The following is a 25,877-nucleotide window of genomic DNA, read 5'->3' as shown; positions in this document are numbered from 1 at the left end:
AGCCGAGGGGGAAGCACGCCCCGGCCCTCCCCGCCAGGAGTCCGGCAGGGGTTGCCCCGGGCCCCGCTCCCCACAGCCCGGCCGAGGAGGGAGGCGTTATCACCCATCCCCGTAGTAACGACCGACCGACACCGTCCCCCCGGAAGTGACGCACTTGCCTCGTCCCAACGGCAACAGCACCGGCAGGAAAGCCCGTACCATCTCCTGGGGGGACAGGTTCAGAGACTTCACTCGTGTCTGCGTGGCAGAGGAACCTTGCCCTTCACCCTAGCCCCCTGCGTTGTTTTACCCTCTTTCTCGTGTCTGAACAAGAATTACTGGAGAGCTGGGAGGGCTCTGGCGCACTCGCGGTTCCCCTCACCTTCAGGAAAAAATGGCACCGCCCCACGCTGACCACTGACGGACCGGGCGCAGCTTGTTGATGCCTACACAGCGCGACGGCCATCGGCCAATGAGAGCTCTGCGTTACTGCAGAGTCGGGCAGGACTAACACTGACCCGCCAATCAGAAGCGCTGACCTTCCGTTGCTAGGCGGCGGCGGAGCAAAGGAGGGTGCTGGGAGGTGCGGCTCGGCGCTGCCTCAGGTGGGGATCTGCGTGGCGCGACTGTTGCTCCGAGCCTCGGCCGTTGGGCCCAGCGGCAACGGTCGGTGGGGCTGCGCTGATGGCGTCCGTCCCGCAGAGATCCGGGAGCGGCCAGGCCGTGTGTGGAAACGGGGGGGATTTGAGCGTGGCGGGGGTGTGGAGGAACCGCTGCGGAGTCTTGGCTGGCGCGGCGGAGGCGAGAGGGAGCCGTAGCCCTGAGCCTTCCGGTTCGCGGCTCGGTCATCCGGTACGGGCGTGACGGGAAGGCCCGTAGGGCAGAGAAGTGCGCCAGCACGAGCAGTACCCTAAAAGCCTTGGCAATCGACGCGTTGCATTTTCTGTTTGCAAAGGAAAGATTCGTATTTCACAATTCTATTATTAATTGTGTTAATAAAGATATTAATTCAGTTGTGCCCAGCTTTAAAAATAAAGGTGTAATGGTGAGGACCAAACTATCTCTGTGCAATTAAATCTCAGTGAATTACTGTATCCTGGGCCATAGGACGAGACCTATGGTAAACGATAAAAGTATTAAGCTTTACACTTTTGCAGTACAAGGTGTGGTGAAGCTGCACGTTTTCTGCCGAGTATCCGCTTTTGTACTTGGTAGTGTTTTGTGTACTTAGATAATTTGATGAAAATACTAACAGTTGGCAGGTGACAATGCAATGTGGTTTGTTAATCTTTCAGGGGGACGGAAGGCATGCAGCTGAGATGACTCTTCAGGAGCTGGTGAATCAGGCAGCTCGTCTGTACTCTGATAGAAAAGCAGTTTGGTTTGATGAATGCAATGACAAACCTCCAACTTTCTACACATACGCAACAGTGGTTAAGCTTGCCACGGAATTAACAGCTTTCCTTCAAAAGCACTGTGATCAGCAAGGAAAATGTGAAATAGGCCTTTACTGCTATCCAGGAATTAACTTACCATCTTGGATCATAGGGTAATGCTCACAATCTCTGTCAGTTTTTTAAGGGTCATCTCTGCTAAAGCAAATTTTCAGTTTGTTTATATTTTTGATAACAACAGAAATGCAGTAATATAGTAATTCAGTCAAGAGACACTAGAGCCTTGCATTCTTTAAGAAGAAAGATGGCAGTATTATAATGTTTTGAAAAGCCACTGCTTGAGTATTTTTGACTCTTAAGTTCATCGATCTAAAGTGTATGTAATTATATCAATTTTTTAAAGTGATTAAGCATATTTATAGAAATATAAAAAATTTATTACTAGTATCTTTGTTGTGCTTGTTTAAAAATGGAGGTGATCTAACAGAGTAAATTGTATATGCGAAAAAAGGAGTATGCAGGTTTTTTAATGCATTCTTGTCTTGGTAGCAAAAAAGAGATGCATTAAAAGCAAATTTCATGCTTTAAGGTAATTGAGCATGCAGTTACAGTTCCATTGCAAACATTGTAGAAAAAAGTAATGAGCAATGCAACACTAAAGTGACACTGATTATTTCATGGCTAGGAAATTGTAATGTCTGTGATCTCAATAGTCATGTGAATTCAGCAATTTAAAAAATTCTACTTCTGATGATGAATTCTAATGTTTGTATCCTTCGTATAGGTATCTTTTATATCCATTGCGTTTATGATGTAATAAATCCCAGCATCGCGAGCTTATTCAGCTGATGTATACAGCAGCGGTTTTGCTTCCTAGGGGGATGATCTGCATCAGTATTTTCCTGTTGTCACACTGTACCCAAAATACACAATAGTGCAAGAAGATGTATGACAGTTGACGATAAAGATTTCAGTGAGGTGAGCGAGTGAGCGCTGTAATCATAAATCTCCCAGAAGCGCTGAGGAACTTTCTCATGGATCAAGACACACTTTCCCTGCAGCCCAGCAGTGGAGTGGGTTGCCCAGAGATGGCGTGCAGGCACTGTCCCTGGAAGTTTTCAAGACCTGACTGGATAAAGCCCTGAACAACCAGGTCTGGTGTCACAGGTGGCCCTGCTTGAGCAGGAGTTGGACTAGGCATCCTGAGGTCCCTCCCAACCTGATTTATCTGGTATCCCAATGAACACAGTTTTCTTTTCCTGCATGACTGGAAACTACTGAGGCGTTTTGATTCTTGTAGCTGCCATTGCTGAGTAATTAACTGCTATATGTGATGCAGGGCAGGCTTAGGTGCTGACTGATTCCAGCGGCTGTTCAAATATGCAGAATGCTGCGGTTTCCAAGTCTTTGTTCTGGATCTTGTCATTACTGCAGTGATAAATCACTTGCACAAAGAGGAAATATAACTAATTGTATGTAGGAAGCCAGCCTTAGAAGAAATGTGAAGATTTATGGGAACCGTTCAAGTTTTAGTTGCCACTTACTCATCTTGGCTTTTTGTGGCGCTAACAAATTCAAGTGCTTGTCTTTGTCAAATGGAGCCACTAGAGGGGGAGATTGTAGTGATCCACTGTTGAGGAAGCACTACAATGTGAAGTGCAGTGAATAAGTGCGGAATGATACTTAGTGTTCCTCTGTTTATTAGAGACGAAATTCCAGTATGCGCCTAGACTTTCTTATGCTGAATTCTTTCCAGTAGTGAGAACGGAAAGTGTTTTCAGTGTGCAGAGTTTTGGTGTTTTTTAAAATATGTTTATACACGTTGTATATGTATAAATGAAAAGCTTATACTTCTGTTCCTAGTCAATAGCAAAAGCTTTTAAAACATGGTGCTGTTGATGTCAGTGATACCTTTGTCATCACCACCCTGCTTTGCCAGGAAGAATTTTGAATGTTTTCATCTAGCTTTAATCTTTTTCCTTGCTGTAAAATACCAAAAGGCCACACTGATTGTAATTTGCTTCTTTATTTCTAACAAAATCTTTAAAAGTCATATTATGACTACATTTTCTGACTCTGGGAACTAATGGCAGTGTAAAAGAAACAGTGAAATTTAAGAGGATTTTCTTTAATTTTTTGTATATATTTAAAACATTTTTGTCTTGTTAGGATCCTTCAGGTTCCAGCTGCCTATTCTCCTATTGATCCAGATGCACCACCAATGTTATCCACTTATTTCATGAGGAAAAGCAATCTCCAATATGTTCTTGTTGAGAATGACAAAATAAATGTAAGTCTTCAGGCTTCTACAGGAAGCATTAAAGGGCAATTTAGAAATGTGTAGCTCTTCAGATTGTATGCTGCATTAGTAAGCTTGGATGGGGTTGTTTTGTTTCTTCATGTCAAGAGGTTGACTTTCTCATGCAGAAAAGAACATCTTTAAAATTTTAAGTACAAAGTGCTTCTCCTCCTGTTCAAAAAAAAAAAAGCCTACTTTCCTATTACAGCGTTGCCCAGGCAAGCTTGTTGGGCGCTGGCGTTGTAAGGCTCTTCCAAGCTTGTTTCTCCGTATGTCAAGGTTAAGAGTTGGATATCTTTGCAATTGTTGAAAATAGCTCAACTTAATTCTTTGGTTTCCTTTTGTCCAACTCCTCCCAAATCTTGTACCCTCACTCATTGCAATGGGAATAGACAAGATTGAAACGTCTAGTTATAATTCAGAGTTGTCTTCTGCAGAATTCTTTTGTATATTTTCCCTTTCATTCATTATTTGCTCAGAAAATTGTTTATTTTGCATTTATAAAGTCTGTGTTGACTCATATTTAATATATAAAAATATATGAGCTTAAAACTGTCTGATGTGTGTCCTCCAAAAGTTAGAGGCATGAAAAATCACAGCTTATTTGTATGAAACACTGTTTCGTATTTCGTTGCATATTGTAGAACAATAACAGTGCATCTTGAGTTCTGCTGTTTAAATTGTTTATTTTCTCTCACAGAAATTCCAGATGTCCCATGTTGGTTGGTTTTACCACAGTTCTTCCACAATAAAACATCTTGGGGTAACTCTCTTCCAAGTGAGCTCATGCAACACTGATTTAAATTCACAAGTAGATGATGTGAAAAGTAAATATGAACCTTTCAAAGCTACGAGTAACTCACAGCCAGGATATACCATTTGCCCAGATCAAACCAAAGTAGAAGCATCAGAAGGAAGATACATGGATGTTGGCCAGAAATACTCTTTAGCATACATCTTGCATACATCAGGAACTACAGGGATCCCCAAAATAGTCAGAGTGCCTCATAAATGTATAGTGCCAAATATTCAGCATCTTAAGTAAGTATGGTTTCCAATTTTCCTTTTAAATATTTTTACAAATTTGAAGTTTAGGGACTCTCTTTTTAATACTTGAGGAGTGTAGATTGGGGTTTTGCTAACACTGCTTCACTTCTTCCTCCTTCCCAGCCTTTTCAAGTTTCTTTGTTTCTATTGTTTCCTAAGTAGCATCATATGAAACTTTATTTCCTTCAATGTTATTTTTAATGTTTGAATGGTGCTTTACCTGAATTTTTGAGGGATGTACTTCAAATAATACACTGTTGCTGTAAGTATTGTATTCTGGCTTACAGTTTAAAAGAAATAGATAACAAAGTTAATTATTTGTTCACAGTTATATTTAGTGTGTTCTGTAGTTTTGAAGTTCTAATTCCTTTTTAGGCTACCTAGATTTCTTTCTGTTCCATATAGTACTTTCTAAAAAAATCTATTATGGAAAATACCATCTTTTTCTTTCTTTCTTTGTTTTTTTTAATGAATGTCCGTTAGTTGAAATATGCTCTTCAATGTAGTGTACTGTGGTGTAATGTGGTGGATATCTTTGCAAAGGACCTCATTAGTTCAATCAATAGTTACAGTCTTGATTGCAGAAGCTCTTGCTCAAATTATCTGGCCTGCATATGCCTATATCTTCAGAGTAGCCCTTAGCTTTGCTGAAGCGCATTTCTTTCACGCTGCTCTTCCAGTTTGGGAGTTTTTTAAGAACGTGCATCAGATTTGTAATTCCTAGCTTTTTTATTTTAGATCCATATTTGAGATCACACAGGATGATATGCTATTCCTGGCTTCTCCTCTAACGTTTGACCCATCTGTGGTTGAACTGTTCATTGCTCTGACAAGCGGAGCCTCCATCCTTGTAGTACCAAACACTATTAAAATGATGCCTGTGGAGCTGTCTGCTGCTCTATTTCACCATCACCATGTGACAGTGTTGCAGGTAGGCAACACCTAAGATAAGTAACTTTGGTGTCTTGCTTCTCACCTTTGCTAATGTGTACTACTTTTTCATCACGCCTAATGATAATAGAGCAGGAGTGTTCTTCCTTGAAAGCATAGCTCATGCGATCCTTTTTGCTGTAGCATGTTAGCTGTTTAGAAAATGATCATTTAATCAAAGCCTTCGTCTTAAGAAACCATTAATTCTTAAGGATTAATTAAATTATTCTGTTAATTAAGCAGTTCTGAAGCATCTGGTAATGGAGTAACCTGTTGTAGACATTTTTAGCATTTTTAATGGGCTTAATTTTAGACTCTTTCCTCATAAACAACTTTTAAGTTTTAATGGTAGTCTCTATGCTAAAGATACAACAACTAAACCAGTGCCATTTATAGGGTGTTGTTTTTACAATAATGAGAGCAAGAGAAGAACTGATTCCACAGCAGCACTTACTGTTTTCAGGCCACCTGTTTATATGAGGCTTCATGTGCCCCTTATGTCTTGGAATAGATCATCTCCTATATGATCTCAATTTTAATAGTTTTAAAGTTCATTTTTGGAAAATTTACTTGAAGTTACGAGCATCCAGCATGGCTGAATAAGCCTAGCCCTTGCCTTGTAGTGTAATGAGGTATTTCGTAAAACTATTAATTGAGTATTGAAACTTAAACCAGGGTGTCGGGGGAAGAGTCACTAGAAATGGATCTCACTTGTAACCAACTTTGAACAAAATGAGTATGGTATGGTTAGTCTATTAATTGTGATAAATCAACCCCTAAGCCTTGCTTTGTCATTCATGTAGTAATTCTGAAGTATTTGCACTGCTAGAAATCCCAAGGTTTCTTTTCTTTTGGAGGAATGGTAGTAGTTGAGATTGTAGGGTACAAATTTAAGACTAGCGAGTAGCTAGCTGAAGATTCCACAGCAGAAAAAAAATCCACTAACATCCACAAAATCTGAATTTTGTAACTTTATTCCCTGCTTTTATTTTCATTTATGATGATTGCTATAAATCTCAGTGGTGTAGATTTTCCTGTTACATACAAGTTTCTTCATCAGTTTACCTCACTTGCTATTAGAAAAAAATCCTAGATGTTAATCTCTTAGCAAGATTTTTTTAACGTATTTTTAAGACTTTTTAAGATTTTTTTTTTTTTTAAATGTGTGGTAAGCATTAACAGAGAAAGGCAGAATTTGGTGGAATGAAGATGTTTGAAATGTCTTCCTAAGAAAAGTTTGATTTTTTGCTTTTTTTAAATAATTTTCAGCTAAGTTAATGACAAAAATGTTCTCCGTATAGCTTAACTGATGATGACTAATTTTATGATGTTTCTTAAATTATAGCAAAGCATTACCTTCCCCTCTTGACTTGCTCAAGCAGACTCGAGAAATCTGAAAAGCAATTATGAGGGAGGGAAAGGGTAATTTTTTACCCCCTTTTTTCTTCACTATAGTTCACTGAAGTTAAAATGATCAATTGTAAAGTGATGGTCTTCATCCATTACTGGAAGAAAATAACCTGGTAAGAAATATTAAATTGATTTTCCAGTCCTCTTTTTAGAAAAAATAGTTAAGAATAAGAGTGAAGTGTGAGTGTCGGTTAAAATGATTTGCTATTTTTCCTCTCAGTGAAAGGGCTCTACATCAGCCATAGCTTTCTAGAAGTAGCAGTATTTAAGGAAGCTGTTTTGTTTGGGGTCTCCCCCCTTCCCTTTTTTTTTTTTCCTCTGCTAATTTTAGAGAGTAAGGTGAAAGCTTTCAGAAAAACTAATCTTTGTAAATTGGTATATTTACACAAATAAAGAACAACTCGAAGTCTGACATCCTACGAATTTTTAGTGTTATGGAAAGGTCTTTAAATTTTCTGTATGAAGGTTAATCAGATGTATAGTTTATATTTTAGCTGCAACATGCTGAATGAAGGCAAAAAAAGCCCAGACAGTAACATCAAGAGAATATCGTGTTTGCTGCTTTCTATTTCAAACTAATTGACAGAAGAACTAATAGCTGAGACACAACATGGAACCCATAACACATGGAAGTAAAGTAAAAACTCTGCAGAAGAACATAGATTGGTGTTGATAGTGCTTATTAAGGGCTTCACACAATAAACAAAATCTTACAAAAACCAGCACAATGTATATTGGTATCTGATGGTTGATGCCATCTGCTATACATAGATGATTGTTAAGTACATCCACAATATAGCTAAGCAGTGGATATGACAAAGCAGGAAGAGGTTTACACATATACTGAAAAAATATAACAGATCTTTATCTTTTTTTTTTTTCCCCTCTTTAATATGTATCATTCAGGCAACACCAACACTTCTCAGAAGGTTTGGAGCTCACATTATTAAATCAACAGTGTTGTCTGCAAATACTTCACTCCGTGTCTTAGCCCTTGGCGGTGAAGCATTTCCCGTACTGAATCTCTTGAAAAGTTGGAAGCACAAGGAGAACAAAACAAGTATTTTTAATCTGTATGGTATTACCGAAGTGTCAAGCTGGGCCACTTGCTACAAGATTCCTGAAGAGGTTTTTAGTCCTGATTTTAGGTAGGAAACTTCACTGTTTTCATAGCTTGGCATGTGAATAATGAAAATCACTAGAAATAGAACCTCAGACTCCTGTTTCCAGGGCTACTGAATCCTGAAGAGTGTTTATGCTGGTAGAAGTTACATTTGGTTTTTATGTAGAAATAGACTAATCTATCCTCTCATGCTCTAATACAGCACCCTCAAGTAAAAGTTTTTGATGAGTGATTCTTGAACCACAGAACTGCAGTCTGAAATCCTGTATACTTGTAGATGTGTTAAGTTTCACGCAGTGTGTCGTGATGGTCTCTGTTTTGGTCATTTCTCTATCTAGACCTCTTTCTCATTCCAGCCTGTGATTCCACACGCTGAACCTGGACTAGCCTAGTCCAGGGTGTGCTGTCTCTGGCTGTGTGGCAATATTGAATCAGTTGCACTTCTGCAGGCAAACGGCTCCTAACCAATTTGTTAGTAACTTCAGTTACTCTTGCTCATCATGAGGCTTTTCCAGTGAGATCTTGCAGGTTCAAAGAGAGGAAACCTAACACAGCTCTCAGTAAGAGTAAAGAAATGGGGCTCTGTAACTCCTAATCATACCCTCGGAACAAAGATATACTCATAGCTTAGCTCTATCAAGTTCAAAATGTTACTTCTGAGATTTACTTATTTTAAGCAAAAATGCTCAAAGATTACTTTCAAATGTAACAGTAGATATACGTGTGTTTCTTACTGCTACTGTGCTTTTGCCTACAGTTTTTAAAACTCTACAAATAATCAGTTAAGTGGAGACTAGATACTGGTTTTTTTTCTAATATTGGATAATATACTATTCAGCAAATGATCCTACTGATATTACTTGACTAGTATGGATGACAGAAATTTGTCCAAAGTGGCTCACCCAAGGTCTTAGAGTAATTTTACTTAGACTTCCAGAAGTACTTTCTTCTCATCATTTAACACTCTGCCATTTTCACTCAATTACTGACTTTTTTTTTCATTCATTGTATTCTATAAAGGGAGTTGCAGGAGTGTCAAGGTCGTGAAAGGTATTTCCAGTTAGCTCAGTGTTTCATTTGCTCTCTGAAATGTGTAGTTATTCCCTGGCATGATAATTATACGTATGACTTGAGTTAGATGTGTCCTATGAAATGGGATGTTTTGGACAAATGATGCAATACATTAACCTGGTACTTAAGCCCTTGAAGACTGAAAATGGTAGATGGTCATAAAGTGTTATTAAATTATCATGCAAAACTCATTTTCATTCTAGTTTCTCTGAGTTCAAACATTATCTTCTCTTCAGTGAAACTGTTTTTTCTACTCCAAGTTTCTGTGCTCCAGAGATAACGTGTTGTTCTTCAGTCCTAACTGATGTGCAGTTAGAATGATGGAAGTTTTTATAGTCTCTGACTGTTGTCTCCCCTCCCTTCACCTCAGAGCCTGTTCCCTCTAAGCCTCATTGCAAAGGGAATTAGGGTTCCTTTGCAGTAAGCAGCCCCAGATACAACAAAACCAAGACAGACCATTTTATGTCATCTTTGTTTCTTAGTGCTGGTAGGACAGTTGGAGTACAGTGGGCTTTTATTTTTGCTAGCTGAATCATGAAAACTGCCACAGTTTCTAGAAAACACTAGAAAATGAAACAAAATCAGCACAAAGTTAGTGCCTTAGTCGTCTGCATCCCTCAGGTTTTTTAGATAAGTTTGGCAAAATTAAATGTCTAATTTCAAGTCTCTTAATAATAATGGCCAAATGAGGTGGTGTTTGTCTTTTATTTTTGATGTTCTATGGTATATGTAGGAATCTTGGGGGTTTGTTTAGTGATGTTAAATTCTACTCTTTTTTGGTTTTGTCTTTGTGTTGAGACTTCCCCATCGTATGGGGCAGACACATTGAATATCTGGGATGCTTTCTTATACCTATTTGTCAAGTAATTATATTTTGAAGCTGACTAGAAGAAGGAATAGGAGAAGATTCTCACTTGCCAGAAATGCACGTTTTACAAAATTTGACTGCTTTTTGTTCAAATTGCGATAAAGAATTCCTTGAGTGATCAGAGGAAAGGAGAAGTTTCAACACCCTAAATAACAGGAGTTGAATAAGAACTGTTAGGTTAAAATATGAGACTTTATGATAGAAATTGAACTGGAATGCACGCCTAACTTCATATATTACCAAAGTTATTTAAAGTTACTTTGCTTTTTAAATTTTGCTTTACTGAAGAAAATCTATTATTCTCTTACACCCACTCGGAAAGAGTGTCTATATTCAATAAATGAGGTTCTGCAAGTGTTTGAAGAAGCTAGAGAATGAAAGGAAAGGAAGGAGTTGGTCTGCAGCTCAACAGAAGTCTATAATAAATACATTACATTGAAATTAGTTTCTTTCATTTAAGTCTTTTCTGAAAGCCACAACATCAGTAATAAAATAGAACAAAAGCTCAAACTAGGTAGGACAAGGAAAGAATGAATTAGAAAGCAGTTACATGTGTTTAAATTGATTGACTTGATGGAAGTTTCAACCTGGGGGACTTAAAAACTGGCTGAAACTTGCAGTGTACTCTCAGGGTATTTCAAGGTCCATTCAAACTTTATTTTTTTATCATTCTGTGATTTTTGGTATATGATGATGAAATCCATGCACACTGATGAGGTTTTTAATTTTGAACAAATTAAGATGTTTTTAAAGAGGAAACATTTGTAGAAAGAAGCCCCAAGCATCTGCTTTTGCTCTGATACCAACCCTTTAAAAGACTGTATGCTAAGTCATTTCTGGAACAGTTGTTTTGTGTTCAGAAGGCAAAGATTTTTACTTTTTCTCTCTTTAATATATTTAGAACTGATTTCCCTATACCTTTGGGATCACCGCTCCTAGGAACAAAAGTTGAGGTCAGAGATACCAACGGTTCTGCAATTCTAGAAGGCGAGGGACAAATATTTATAGGTTATTTTATATTTCTTACTCTTCTAAGATACTTTTCTTAATGGATTGAGTTTTAATAATACACTGATTATTTTAGTTGATGTCTAACTCTGGTATGCAGATTAATATAGTATTTTAAGTTCCCATTGAGCTGGGAGCCTTCTGACGGTATTTTAGGTTGTTGGAATGATGAACAGGAAATTACCATAATTTTATCTGCAGACTGTGCTTTCATTATATTGACTTTTTTTCCTGCTTGCATTTTGACATTCTCAATTGAAGTAATTTATGTGAATTAACTGCATAGCCCAGTTTGTACATTGCAGAAGTTTAGACATTAATACTAATCTTTCAGTACTTCTTATAATGCTTGTTAGAGTTTAGGAGAATTTGATAAAATACTCTTTATAATTTTCATTTAAAGTTAGCCATTTAATATATGTGACCATGATCTTATCTTGTGTAGGTGGTGAAGAACGAATCTGCTTTCTTGATGATGAAATAAGCGTACCCCTGGGTACAATGAGAGAAACAGGGGATTTTGTAAAAGTACAGAATGCAAAGTTGTTCTTCTTGGGTCGGAAAGACAATCAGATTAAACGTCACGGCAAACGTTTTAATATTGAATGTTTGCAGCAGGTAATATAATAACTAATGAGTAGAGTATGCCAGTATAAAAGAGCAGGGATAAGGAACACATCATTATCATCAAAAATGGGTATTTACTCATCTTCAGATGACTTTTAGGAGTCTTAAATAAAATATCTAGTCACATAATTTAGGGAGGACTTTGGTTCTGAGTTCTTGGAAATTTGTTTTATTGTGTGGTTTCTTCCAGCAGAATTGAGAACTATATAAACACCTGAAAAATACTGAATGTTGCACTGCAATGCTTGTATAGTGATTATTCTACCAGACTGAATGTCAGACTCATGGATTATATCTCATTCATGGCATTTAGGCAAATATATGTCTCTGTTTTTATGTGAAAAAGCACGAACTGTAGCTACAAGAGAAGGTATTTCACAGGATGTTACGTAGGATTTTGAGACTATGAATTTTAAATGTGCACTTTTATACATTGTAGTTTTACTCCTTTTACTCTCTTGATGAACTGTGTTTCAAAGCAAGACTAATATTTTTTAATTGCAGGCTGCTGAAGATCTTTGTCAGGTAGAAGCCTGTGCAGTGACCTGGTATCAGCACGAAAAACTTGTCCTGTTTGTTGTACCCAAAGATGATTTGAAAAAGAAAGAAACACTTAAAGAACTCCAGAAACATCTACCAGCTCATGCAGTCCCTGATGAGCTTGTACTGATTAAAGCTTTGCCTTTAACAACACATGGTAAATGAAACTATTAAGTACCCTTGCCACTTATTTTAATGGTCTCTATTCTTTATTTTGACCAAAATCCGGTACCTGATTCATACTTTTTAAATACATACATTAGATAACTAACTCCTAGTAAGAAATGATGACCACGTATTATGTTTTCTTGATAATGTTTCATTCAAGAGTCAAATCAGTCTAGTAAAATCAGTTTAGTATTAACACTGCACGTTTCTTTTCTCAGTCATTCCTGTTGCAGTCTGCAACAGAACTCTGACACCAGCTGGGAAAAGATCAGGCCCTGAAGGTGGGACTATGTGGGGGCTAGGGTAAATTTTCAAAAACCTTACTGGGTTTTGTTAAGTGCAGTTGATTGACTGGGTAAAAAAAAAACCCACAGGTGCAGTTGAGTATGAATAAGGAAGTGTGTACAAGAATAGAGTGACTATTTGGGCAGAGCAAGTTTTGGAAGTGTAAATGGTAAAAGAGCAATGAAAAAAATCATACTTTATTTTCTACAAAGGCAAAGTTGATATATCTGAACTGAACAAGATTTACCAGAACCATCTAAACTCCAGAAGGCGTGACAGTAAGCTGAGTGGCGCAGAGGAATTGTGGGAAAGATTGCAGTATTTATGGAAGGTAGTATTTTGAGCTGCCTTTTTATCTTTGCAAGTGGATCATTATACATGTGTCAGGAATTAAACAGTTTTAAGAAGTATGACTAATGCAACCAGAACATTCTAGCTGCCTATAGATTTAAGTAGTACAGCTCCTTCTGTTAATACTTAAATACAGTGACTCTGCAGCGGCTGAGAGGGAGTCATTTATATTTCTTTATCAGATAAAACTGCAGAATATGAGGTATAAGCAATTAGCATAGGAAGGACGTGACCTGTCAGTAACTTTTTGAATACTGATTCACATGCCAAAGAAGGTATCCCTAGGGGAAACGGGGAACTGGGACATGGAAACTTTGCACAAAATAGCTACTGTGATAGTAGAGTTTCTTATTTCTCAAGATAATTATGAATTGAAGAGTCTTTTTTTAAATAGATGGCACAGTTGCGTAACTGTCTCTTGGACTGTCTGTTTGTATTGTTTCTAAATTTCTGTGCTAAAGACTTGTTTTTCAGGGTATCAAAATGTGATGCCAAACAGTATTACTTTTTTTTTTTTTTTTTTTTTTTCCCAAAGATAGACTTCCAAGTTTCACCTGGAAGTGGAATTTGCTGTGGCTAGGACTTGAATAAGTAAATGTAGTGAAATTAGTTACACAGTTTGCCTGTGCTGATACCTGCCATGTTGGTGGCTGTAGAAATGATAACCCAAAGGGATGGGATGTGCCCTAGACCCATTATGGACAGCAGAAGGTGGTTTCCAAAACCAGAGCATTTGGACTTCACGCCCAGACTTAACAAGCAGGGAGTGCAGTGAGAGGAGACATAGTAATTGCTGTTTGTTGTAGTAACAATGCCAAATCCAAAATCCTTCATGAATTGAAGGGGTTATAGCTTCAAAAGTAGGTAGATAAGTAGGTTACTTAAATAATTCAGAAGTAAAAGATAGCAGTTTATATAAGTTTTATTAATAAAAAATAAAGCACCTAAACCAATTTTATCAAAAGGCATCAGTGTTTTATCTGCAAAGTTGTCATTGATATATGGTATTGAGATTGAAAATGGCCAACAAAAATGTAGCACAATTTGCTTTATTTCCTTAGACTCCAGAATTGGAATTGAGCAAAACATCTTGTAGTACAGAACTAGTATCTCCCTGTTTCCCCATTCCTCCCCAATTCTTGTTCCATTACTACTGCTATTAGCATTTCATGTTTTGTGTGATTTTTTTGCAGAGTAGTGAGTTTCCTCAGTTGTTGATTTTTAGTGGGACTTCTGGGTAGTCAGGTGGATTTTACCCAACTTGAGTCTTTGTGTGTGTGACATAGTGTAACACCCATGGACTGTTAACCTCTTTCCTTCTTCTTTTCTCTAGTCTGTTCTGGGTCTCCTCGGTGATTCCACCGGAATTTCTAAAGATGCGGTATTTCTGTACAGTGGTGGAGACTCCTTAAAGGCTCTAAAATTTTATGATGAAATTGAGATGCTAGTAGGCAAAGCTGTGCCTGGACTTCTTGAAGTTATTCTCAGCCGCTCGATTGAAGAGGTTTATAGACATATTTGTAAAATTCTGTTTCCAGATGAAGACCAATTAATGATTTATGACAATATTGTGAAAAGAAAATTAAGTGGGAACAGTGGAGAGGAATTTCATGGAAAATATATTAAACTGAAATCTGAAAGAGATCTTGAGGTTGCTTCAGGGTTAACTTCATTTATTGCTCTAAGCAGAGGAAATCATCTTTTTTCTGTGAATTTCACCAAGTCTTTTATGCAGCCCAGTAATACAGTACAGGTAGGAGTGGAACTGCTACAGCAACCGTCCTTTCTGCATTTATTGACTCCAAGTGTAACAAAAAGCCATGCACAAGGATGTGAAATGGAGAACAGAACTTTAACAGTCACGAACAAGGCAAATAAAACCGACTCTTGCTCTGTCCAGCAAGTCCATGCAGAATGTAGTCACGTAACAATGGCAGAGTTGGCATTATGCATGAGATGGAAGTCAAATACAAGAAAATGTGTTGATGCATCACCACTGGTTATAATACCATCTAAAGAAGAAGCATCTGCATTGGTGTATGTCGGCTCTCACTCTCATGCAATGCAGGCAATTGATCTAGATTTGGGAGAAATAAAATGGGAGAAGAACCTTGGAGGTCGTATTGAATCTTCTGCCTGCGTATCTAAGTGTGGAAATTTCATTATTGTTGGTATGTCTTTTGTCTTAGCCTTAATTTGCAATTATTTTTTCTGCTAAATACAAGATGAATGACAGAGAATCTTATTTCTTACCTCTGAATGCCCTCCATCTACACTTATCCATAAACTTCCATATCTGCTTCAGAACTAATTTATTATAAAATAGAAACAGAAGGCAGAAGTAATGTAAGTTTCATGATAGCCAGTGATGGAGCTTATCTAACATATACACTTGTGGTTTAGTATATGCCAATTTATTAATGAGGCCTTATTCAGGAGTAGTCAATGGGTATGGTTTCTTTTTAGCCGTTGATTAAGGTGTGACCATTAAACTTTTTTTTAAAAAGTATGGAAAGGTGATATAGTCTTAAAATGTCTTTAAAAATTGATAGAGGTAGAAATTAGTACATGATGCCTCAGATTATTTTTCAGAGTTTAACTATCTCCTTTGACTCTTCTGTTTGGAAATGTAAATAACGTTTGGATAGTTTTTTGGTTTTGTCGTATCTGTAGTCAACAGAGTTGCCATTATTCATCTTAGTGTTATCTTTTTAGCTATTACGTATATATCACTGGTTAGCACAGATGTGCAGGTGGTGAGGTTTGTTATGCAAAGCTAATGTTACCATCTTTTTGCTACCATTTTGATTTCTGTTTACTCTGATAACAAAATGTAATGCTTCATTAAAACCGAAGGAGTTTCTAGAGCTACAGTTCAGTTTTCATTAGAAAACACAACAGACTTTATTCTTTCAGCATCTTTGTTTTCAGAAAAGAAAATTAGGGAAAGAGGTAATTAAAATTTGATAGAAAGGCAATGAAATAAGTATATTCTAAATGTAACCTGGAAAGAACACACAGAACAATCAGCTTTGACTGTATGAGCTATCAGCAAAGACTTTGCAGTAAAAGAAGAGGAGGAGCTTTGGAAAATACTTTGAAACTGTACCTCATGAATCATCTTACTTTTTCCAGCAGTGATGCAGCTAGCAGCATAAATCACACCATAAATACAAGTATTCATTATCCTTTTTTTTCCCCTGTTGCATTTTATTTCACACAGGTTGTTATGATGGTTTAGTGTATGTGCTTCAAAGCAATGATGGAGAAATACACTGGACTTTTGTTACAGAAGATACTGTGAAGAGCTCTGCAGTTGTAGACCCTTCCAGTGGACTAGTCTACGTAGGATCACATGACCAACATGTGTATGCTTTGGATATTTATGTAAGAACACAGACTAACTTTTACATATAGAAGAATAAATATCCAACTTAGACCCCAGTTGCAGTACACCAGATGGAGCTCCACTGTTGTTAGTATTGTCAGGAGTCCACAATTATTCTTTTCAAATACTTAGGACTGCTTGAAGAGGGATTAGGATTATGTGGTAGTAAATCGTTTTAGTGATGTTGTCAGCTCTGGTTCTTGTGCTACTAGTTCTGGTTGAAACCAAATCTTAAGTTTCTTAGTTATTAAATTCTCTGTGGGTGTTTCAGAATTGGGTGCTGAGCTAGAAATAAACGTAGGGCTTAATGGTGGAGAGAGAGAATCCTGCAGTCTAAAAGAGCAGATGAAGGGAGATGGAAAATAAGAGGGGCAGATACTGCCTCTTTATTAGCTGAATTTATTTACTGGAAGAGAAACTAGCCAACGGCATATGTATTCCTATAATAGCATGTAGATTATATCTTCACTTCTTAACTAGTATTTGCAAAGTAAATGCAATGTTTGGTAAGCTTTGACATTCAAAGGTCTTTGTAAACATGATGAGCTTTAACTCTAATTGAAAAAAAATTATTGATCTTTTGTCTTGTATTTACAGAAAAGGGCATGTATATGGAAGTTACATTGTGAAGGTGGAGCTGTGTTCTCATCTCCTTGTCTAAGTTCTTTTCCATATCATCTTTATGTTGCTACACTAGGAGGACTATTACTGGCTGTAAACCCAGTATGTACCTTTGCTTACTTGTCTTTGATCCCAATCTCAAATTTAAATGAAACCAAAATGCATTTCTGAAGTTAAGATCACTTTTCTGATGAAAGGAACTAGATGATCATATGTTACTATAAGATATTTTTCACTTGAGGGCCTTATTATTACACACAAGGTTACCATAATAGTTCCTGTATTTCAGAAAGCTATCTGGTGATAAAGACAACTGAAGTGACTTGCTTGAATTTACATGCCGACTGTAGGCCAAAGTTGGAATCAGCGTCTTCTCATATACTACCTTATCAGTTAAACTAGTGAGTGAGAGCATGTCTGTAGATTTTTTTTTTTCCCCCTCCCTCCCTTTGACAGTAGGATTAGAAAAAAAAACAAACACAGAATTTACTGAAATCAGAACAGAATAGAGAAAGAAGCTCCTTCGTTCCTCTTACTGTTTCCTTCCCTGCAGTCATTTAAAGAGCTGTCTTCCTTAATCTTGGACTGCTGTTCTGTTCTCTGCACTGAGGAAATGACATCCTTGATAGATGTGGAGCAATTTCATGGTTTTTCTGAAGGATTGTTGGCTTACAGCTGGTCCTGCCTGATAAAAGGAACAGTCACTTGGAGCAGCTGTTCATGTTTTTATACTCACACAACCCAGAGCATCAGTCCTAACCATCTGTACCTCTCACCCACTACCAGTTTCTTCAGTAATACCCAGCCTAGTGTTAGAAAACCGGTGTATGGTTTTGCAGCTCTAGTGGGCTGTGGTTAAGAAAAAACATTTTTTTTCCCCTGTAATCCTGAGTAACAGGTAGTTAAGAAACCCAGCTGTAACTCCAAGTGATTATTTATAAAAATAGGAGTGTGCAGGCTATGTTATGAGCTTATTGTGACAATCATAGATTGTGGGTTGCAGCGTTTCCTACAGTATTTATAGTTTATGACATGATCAACATGATTTGCTTTCAAGATACCCTCTCCTTTATTGGTCCTTGTCACATACTGAGGAGCTGGGAATGGAATAGAAAATTAATCTGTCATTTATTAGAACTACTACTATTATTACTACACTATTATCATTATTATTTTGCCTAGGGCAAGTAAGAGTGAAACAGGGATATTGAGTATCCCAAGGAAAACACTAAACATTTTGTTGGAATAAGATTTGAAGAGTAGTTTTGCTTCTGGTATGCATTCTGGGTGGGAGAAGCCTGCTTTTCTTTGCTCCCCTCCGCCTCTAATTCTTAAAAGCTGGGTCAAGCTGTGAAGGAGGGGTTGTTTTGTGCAGCCATTTACAGTTGTGTTAAGCATCAGATATTCCATGCTGCCATTTACAGGTGATGGGGAATAAGATTTGGAAAAGCTTCCTGGGAAAACCACTATTCTCCTCTCCTCACTGCAATGAGAAATACGTTTGCATTGGGTGTGTGGATGGAAACGTATATTGTTACACTCATTCTGGAGAAAAGGTAAAAGTGTTGTTGGGGGTGTTTTTTGTTCATCACAAAACCCCGAATAAGATGCTTTATTAATACTGTTTTCTGAGATTTAATGATTGACATATACCTTTTTGTGAACCAAATAGAAATGTCTATTGTTATAGAGAGGAGAAAGTAGAAAAACTCTTAGCCTAGGGTATGTTCATGGCAAAACCGCAAAGTCTCAAGTTGCTTGATGCAGTAGGAGAATTTCTAGCTCAGAGCTTACACCCAAAGTAAATGGTCAAGAGTAGTGCCAGCAAATTAAATGGTATGGTTTTGGTGTTGGAGTTTTTCAAGCTTGTTTAAAGCTATCTCTTCTGTACGATGGTGGCTATTTAGAAGTAAAGGTTTCTTAGAATGTTTATCCATTTATCAAAAAATGCCAAATCATAATTCTGGCAAAATATGTGTCAGGTTCATGTTGAATTAAATGAGAATTTTTTTTTTAGTTCCTCAGAGATTAATGTGGTTTGTATCTGGTGTTAACACAACTGACACTGTTTCTGTTTGTTCACCTGAGGTGCAGTATACATGGCAATTCCTAAGCCTTTCCTGATTATAAATATGTGTTAGCCCATGCCATGCTATCTGTCTGCTTGCAGCAGTGTTGCAGAACTGATACTCTCTTGAGGAGGGATCTGCACATCATTAGCATGAGCAGAGGAAATCTATATTACAAAAGGAATATTTGCCTTTTTGGCAAAGAAGGGAATTCTCAAAGTTCATTACTAATTGTACAACAGCCCAAGAATATTTTTTTTTCCCAAGTTGGCCATCTTTACATGGGCCTCACAGAATGTAGTAACTCTGGCACATCTATTTTATGAGTCTTTTTATCACTTACGCTGTATGTAAAACTTAACTTGTAATTTGACAAGTATTTACGAGCCCTCACTGAAATCTAGTATGCTCTCAAAATAAAATGCTCTCCTGTCAACGAGTCTATTAAAAAAGTACAGTTGCTTTCAAACTGCTAATGTGAACAACCTTTGATAATGGGTGGTTATGTTCTTTCTGTAGGTTTGGCAGTTTTCCACTAATGGACCAGTGTTTTCATCTCCATGCATCTCAAGTTTAACTAAGCAAGAAGTATTTTTTGGCTCCCATGATTGCTTTATCTACTGTTGTAACATGGAGGGTAATTTACTGTGGAAATTTGAAGCCACTTCAAGTGTGTATGGAACACCATTCGTTTTCCAAAGTGATGACTTAAAGAACAGAATTCTTTTGGCAGCAGTATCTACAGATGGCAAAGTGTGGATCCTGAATGCCAAGAGTGGAACAGCAGAAGGAACAGATAAGCTTCCAGGAGAGGTTTTCTCTTCCCCCGTAGTATGGGGAACAAAGCTTGTTGTTGGCTGTAGAAATGATTATGTTTATTGCCTAAATTTGTATATAACAGGAGACAAAGAACAACTAAGATGTTAGGCTGCTTCCTTTTTATTGTTTACATTTGTAAATTAAGAACTCACAGGTGCTCTCTACCTCTCTGCCTATTTTACTGCAAGCAAGAGGTGCTCTTTGCAGACCTCTCAGGTAGCATTTTGCACCATTCAGTGTCCAGAATAGGTAAAATGATGTTTGTTTGACTTGCTGTACTGATTGAAGGAGGTTGGCTGCTCAGCACCCAACCAGAAGTTTCACTGTCCCTCCCTCATTTCCCAGCTCCAATTCATGAAAGAACATGTTTCAGATGGTTTGGGGTTGAATGTTGTGCTTTGACCTGTGTAGTAAGAAAATGAAAGTCAGTAGTTTGGCTGCAAACACAGGATTGGGAGAAATTGTGGTAAGGTGCCATACTCTGCATGTCTCCATGAGGGAGGAATGTATTCCCTTCTATGAGTCCAGCCTAGCCTGTGCCCGAGCTTCCTTCCTCGCCTGTGCCTGGCTCTTCTGTGCATCAATGAGACTGGTGTTTATCTAGTCCGACAAGGTTTCTATGCCGTGGCAAGGTAACCCAGGTCCTTTTTTGAATCTATTTTTTAACTTGATTTCTGAAGACATAGCCTGCATTGCATATACCTGGTAGTAATGACCTGTTTACTATAGTTTGTATAAACTGAATAGTTCCATCTTTTATGAGCCTAGGCCCTCGTTGGCTTCAATTCAGTCAAGCATATACTTAAACTCTGTTGAAGTCAGTAGGAGTTACTTCTTGTATTCTAAAGTGAAAAATATACTTTCATGTGTATATTTATTAAATTTCAATGACAGGTACAGTATGAGTTCCAAGATGAAGTGTGCACTGCTCAAATCAACCATTGACAAATAATTTTTAAGAAATTTGAATGAATGCTCTCTACAGTGTCTTTACAAAGAACTATTAATAAAGGGTTGTGTAAATTGGTTTTGGTTGTCTTTAATGCCTTAAAAGAAATTACCAGTGGTCTTAGTAATGCAAGTCAAGTGTTTGCAGTGACAAAAGTACGCTTAACTGAGAGCATCTTCCTGATTATAAATCTTCTAAAAGAACTATAGTAGAAATTATTATCTCACTCTGTTTGCTGAGACTTTGAATTCTAACATCTTCAATTAAAAAGTAAAGTAGAAGTTGCACTTGCTATGTTGCTTCATCACGTCTGGTTCCTCCATTGTATTGTTAGCAGAAATGCATAGACAGGACAGTTGTAGCACTGTAAAAAGTTCTATTTATAAAGCAAACGTGACCTACACTATTAGCAAAAGGAGACACAGAATACATACATCATTGATTAGATAATTTTGACTGGGTTATAGTTTAATAAGAATTAAAATGACATTAGTATAATAAACAATTGCACTTTAAAACATTTGAAAAATTAAAAAAGTACACAACAAATACCCCACAATTATACATCTTATAGTTTTTATACATTACTATATGAACATAGAGGTTAATCATATATATAACCTTGTCAGAAGAAATGGTATTTTGTGTGTATAAGTTACAAAAAATTGAGACAATATACTACATAGTGGTTTGTTTGGTTCTTAAAACATTTTTGCTGTTTTAAACTTGGTAGTAATGTTTTGGTTTTATTTTTACAGATTTCCAACAATTTATCAGAAATGGTTGCAACAAAGCTAAAGCAAAGTAACACTTCACTTCATTGGTATTTAGTGCAAATTTTTGTTAATTTAACATGAAATGTCACTGTTGAACGTGTACACTTTAGAAATGTTTCCATCAAGTACTGTACATAATACAGTTTCCATGATTACACTAGATACCTTTATGGTTGAAAAAAACCTCTGCTTTGAAGCTTTAGATTAAGACCATCCTTAATGAAAGCTCTAATCTATGTGCTATAATGTATTGTATTGGAAAATTGCATCCTTATGTCATGCACAATAGCACCTAATTTTGCTATGCTTTTCAGAATACCAGTATCTTTAATTCTTTAATCCTGATTTACTCCACCTTCTCTATATTTCTGCCTGGCTCCTTCTCCCAAGACATAATCATAAAGATGGATTTCAGGCAGTGTAGTTCTTGTAATTACAAATACATACCACAGGCTTATAAACACAGAAAAAGTGTAAATTTAACGTAAGATGCACTAATTCATGGTGCAGAGCAAAAATAGTTATGGGCCCAGTTCTTTCTTCAGATAAGCTTGGAGAGGTTTGACTTTGAAGGCTTCCCCCCCTCCCCCCCACCCAAGCTTTTGAGAGCAGCATTGCCCCATCTTTGTATAAAACATTTTAAATACATATATTAAAGGTAAAAAGTTACTTTAGAGATTCAGGTTTTAAATATGAAACTGAGCAAAACTGATGGCTTAAGAGACCCAAGAAGCCCTATCTTGCTGCTGCACATCTACTCAATCTAACACGTCCATTGTGTTTGTGCTGTTATAACCATGATACTGAACTGTTGTTTTCTGTTTGGTGGGAGATAGCGTATTCAATAATGACTTTTGCCGACAACCCCTTTTTGATTCCTGGAACGGGAGGATAGGGCAGGTTTCATTCTGTTTTCTGCATAATTTAAAGTGCCACTCCTCATGCTGCATACAGCAGTTTGGCTAAAATACTTCCACAAAACATATGCGGTATCATTCTATAATGATGCAATTTCTTCTTGTGAAAATGTCTCACTTTATGATGATACGATCTTAAAGGCTCCTTTGAGCCTTATGGTTATAAGGAGATGTTCAAATTTGTTAAAGGCTTCCTTGTAAAACTCAGGTGTGTTACAGATTTATATACTAGGGTGACTTTTAAAAAATGTAGACCTAGTTATTTCTGTGGGATGTTGAGGATAGTAAAGGTTTTATTACAAGGACTTTATCCTTTTTTGTAAGTGGGAGGGGGTGAACATTTCTATTTTAGTTACAAGAAGTAATAAAGTGTTCAATTACCACAGCAAATACCTGAGATGGGGTAAGTAAACTTCTTTCTGAAGTGTTCTGGCTGTATTGGTCAAAGTACAGGAAGTTGTCTGAACTACCTGAAGTTGCATGTGGAGTAAAATCAGGAAGAATGCAGAGTTAAAACTCCTGAGACTCTCACTGACTTAGCTTTCAGTTCTCAGTTAACTTCAGTTTTGCAAGTCTTACTCCTGTGGGAACTTACTGAGACAAATTCTACAGCTACATGAGCGCAGGAATAGTTTTACTTGTTTTAGTTCCAGTCAATTGATTTAAAGTTGTAATCTGCAATCACTGTCTCCACACATCTTAGTATGGCCAAGCACAAACAGTGATGCACTTAAATGACTAGAAGAAACACTGACTCCCTGGCTTCTTTCTAAAACCTCTGATTTTTGTTTGAATAGTGGTTTGGGGGTGGTGTTTGTTAAGTAGGATGAATTGCTTTCTTCCTAGGAGTGAGGGACTAGAGACATAGTGTATTAATCCTATGATGAAAGAAATTACCTCAGCATTTGGATGGTAGCATTTTTCTACTTACCATTTGCAGGTGGAATGGTATCTCCCCAAGTTCTTCATTGAGGAAGAAGCTTTCAAATAGCAGGTAGAACTGACAGTTCATACAGTTTAACACTTAAAAAAAAGATAGGCATAAGAGAAGGGAACATGCATCTTGCCTTAATTTTCAACTAGGGAGTGTTGAAAAAAATTTATGAGATCTCCACTTAAGTGTAGAGATCTAAAATTCCGGAACTGGATACCCACGGAATTTAAGGAGCTTCTGAACTGAAGTTCTTGTTACGATACTTGCTAAAATTTACATCCAGTATCTGAGCATTCTTAAATTTTTGAGTGAGTCTGGCTCTGAAATTTTTGCCGTCACCTCATTTAGCTATTTGTCAAAGCAATGAAATATATGACTTGAGTAGCCTTTACAGTGAGCTACAGCAAAATGGTAATCAGTTCAGTTTTCAGTCCTTCAATACATGCATTTTCAATTTTATCATGTGTAAAAAGCTGAATAAATAAAAAGAAAGCAATTAATAGCAATAGAGATGTAATGTTACAGTTTACTTTATGATCTGTGGACAGTCACTCCAGGCTTTTGCTTTCCTCTTGGCTAATGCAAGCCAGGCTGGTTCTGTTGACACAGGGTTAGCATCAGGAGTAGAGAATCTCTTGGCCACCTCCTTTGCCAGCGGGGTTGACGGAACAGAATCTGAAATTTCCACTGGTTTTGATGGGGTGTGGAGGGAAGAGAAAAACAAACATTAGTTGAACCCTGTACTTTGTTGCAGGATTCTAGAGATTTTTGCTTCCTTTCTGTGAAGATATTCTGATCTAAAACTTCATATTTATTCCCAACTCTTTTAGTTAAATCTTACTTTTTATTGTATTTGCAAAATAATCAAGTTAGGAGGAGCCTGGTTTCCTTTTTCAGAGGTGACTCCAAGTAACGTAACTCACAAAAATAGGGACAAAATTTTCAATCTCTCTGAGATCCAGAGAAAACATTTCCAATTTGTCAGTTGTCATCATCTTTACATAAACTATTTTAATTACATCTGCAATGTAGCAAACAATGGGAAATAAAGCCAGATTTTTTTTTTTTCTCTTTGCAGCTGCTGAATACATGTAACCCAACTCTATTCAGCAGGATTTAGATTCCCTCTTCAGAGGAGAGTTCTTAAATAAGCACAGGGAAGAAAGCAGTCCTCAGTTAACCACTCCTGTGAGACTATCCTGAAGAAGAAATGAACCAGCTTTCTCCAATCTCTGTCACATTTTTGTTAAAATAGTATATTTAAGACAAAGAGCTGTCTCAGCAAGAGAATGTGTTGAATAAGCAATTGATTTCTAACAAGCAACTTTACAGAGCAGAGCTGTAGAAGTGTATTGTAGAAGTCAGGTGGGAAGATTGTTTAATTCTAGGACTCTGAATGCCCTTGAAGACAGCCGAATTGAAATGAGTCCTATCTGAAACCTATGGAGTGTCTCCAAAAATCTTGGTTACAAAAAAACCTCCTCACTAATCCCCCCTTATACATTTTATTTTTTATGAGCCAAAAAGCTATTTTAGTCCAAATTACTTCTAGTGGCATTTCATTTTCAGGTTTTGAATGTTTTAAAAAGCTTTAAAATTTCATGGATGGCAAACATTTGTTTTTCTTTTTAGTACATCTTGTCCTTTTAGCTATAAGTAAATGAACAGTAGCAGCCACTATTACTGTAGACAGACACTTTGAAAAACTAATTATTTTAAAGGTTATGGTATTTTTTGCTATTTTAAAGGTTATACCCTCATCAGTTCCTGTTGTACAAGTCTGAAATATATCAGCTTCTTCAAGCTTTGGGTGTTTTTTGAATGTCCTTAGAGGAGGACTCAGCAAACTTTTATTTTAAACATGTTCTAGCCTGGTCTTCTGCCTTAAATGCTCTGCTGATTGTGGGATACCCAAATCACTGTCATCATCCATAATAAACAAATACTTGTATATAGTATATTTGTGCAGTTGGTAGTGGCTACCTGGCTCCAAATGTAGCCAGTAATCATACGGAAATCCAGTCACTATTTCCTTTAGGGCCAACATAGTTCTATGCTTTCACTTCAGGTAACTCAAAATTGGTCATTCCTCCTGGAACTCTCATTCTAGTGCAGACAGACAGACAGACTGACCAAGGATAATTGGGGTTTGGCCCTTTTTTGATCTAATTTGGCATCACCTACTGTGCTAGAGTTTGACTTCTGCTAGAAGTTTAACTGAAGTGACAGATAAAGCAGTAGGTTCTGGTTCCAACCTTCCCTACCAAATACTTGACTGGGAGGGAGAAGTCCTAAATTCAAAGT

General features: G+C 37.3%; 2 protein-coding genes across 18 annotated transcripts in view; one reads left to right on the top strand and one right to left on the bottom strand.

The window, feature by feature from the left end:
• Positions 1-452: 452 nt before the first annotated feature.
• Positions 453-21,024, top strand: AASDH (aminoadipate-semialdehyde dehydrogenase). Of its 8 annotated transcripts, none has more exons than XM_054823174.1 (15): positions 453-584; positions 1,275-1,528; positions 3,543-3,663; positions 4,373-4,713; positions 5,458-5,650; positions 7,966-8,207; positions 11,023-11,129; positions 11,575-11,747; positions 12,261-12,453; positions 12,962-13,080; positions 14,434-15,271; positions 16,324-16,487; positions 17,086-17,211; positions 18,534-18,665; positions 19,698-21,024. In XM_054823174.1, the coding sequence occupies exons 2-15, from the start codon at positions 1,299-1,301 to the stop codon at positions 20,103-20,105; spliced, it is 3,387 nt and encodes a 1,128-aa protein (XP_054679149.1). In that variant the 5' UTR covers positions 453-584; positions 1,275-1,298; the 3' UTR covers positions 20,106-21,024. The 8 variants fall into 8 exon arrangements, with proteins under 8 accessions (XP_054679149.1, XP_054679150.1, XP_054679148.1 ...); XM_054823175.1 differs by having other exon boundaries at positions 582-645; XM_054823173.1 differs by lacking the exon at positions 453-584 and adding an exon at positions 675-831.
• Positions 21,025-21,163: 139 nt separating this feature from the next.
• Positions 21,164-25,877, bottom strand: part of CRACD (capping protein inhibiting regulator of actin dynamics) — a 132,570-nt gene continuing 127,856 nt past the window's right edge. For all 10 annotated transcript variants that reach the window (XM_054823168.1, XM_054823166.1, XM_054823164.1 and 7 more), the window contains one exon: positions 21,164-24,260. In XM_054823168.1, the coding sequence (XP_054679143.1) occupies positions 24,100-24,260 (161 nt within the window). In that variant the 3' untranslated portion in view covers positions 21,164-24,099. The remainder of the gene's footprint in view (positions 24,261-25,877) is intronic.

This window comes from Grus americana, chromosome 4 (genome assembly GCF_028858705.1).
Source record: "Grus americana isolate bGruAme1 chromosome 4, bGruAme1.mat, whole genome shotgun sequence".
In the NCBI taxonomy this organism is placed as follows: Eukaryota; Metazoa; Chordata; class Aves; order Gruiformes; family Gruidae; genus Grus; species Grus americana.
This window is presented reverse-complemented; position numbering and strand designations above follow the sequence as displayed.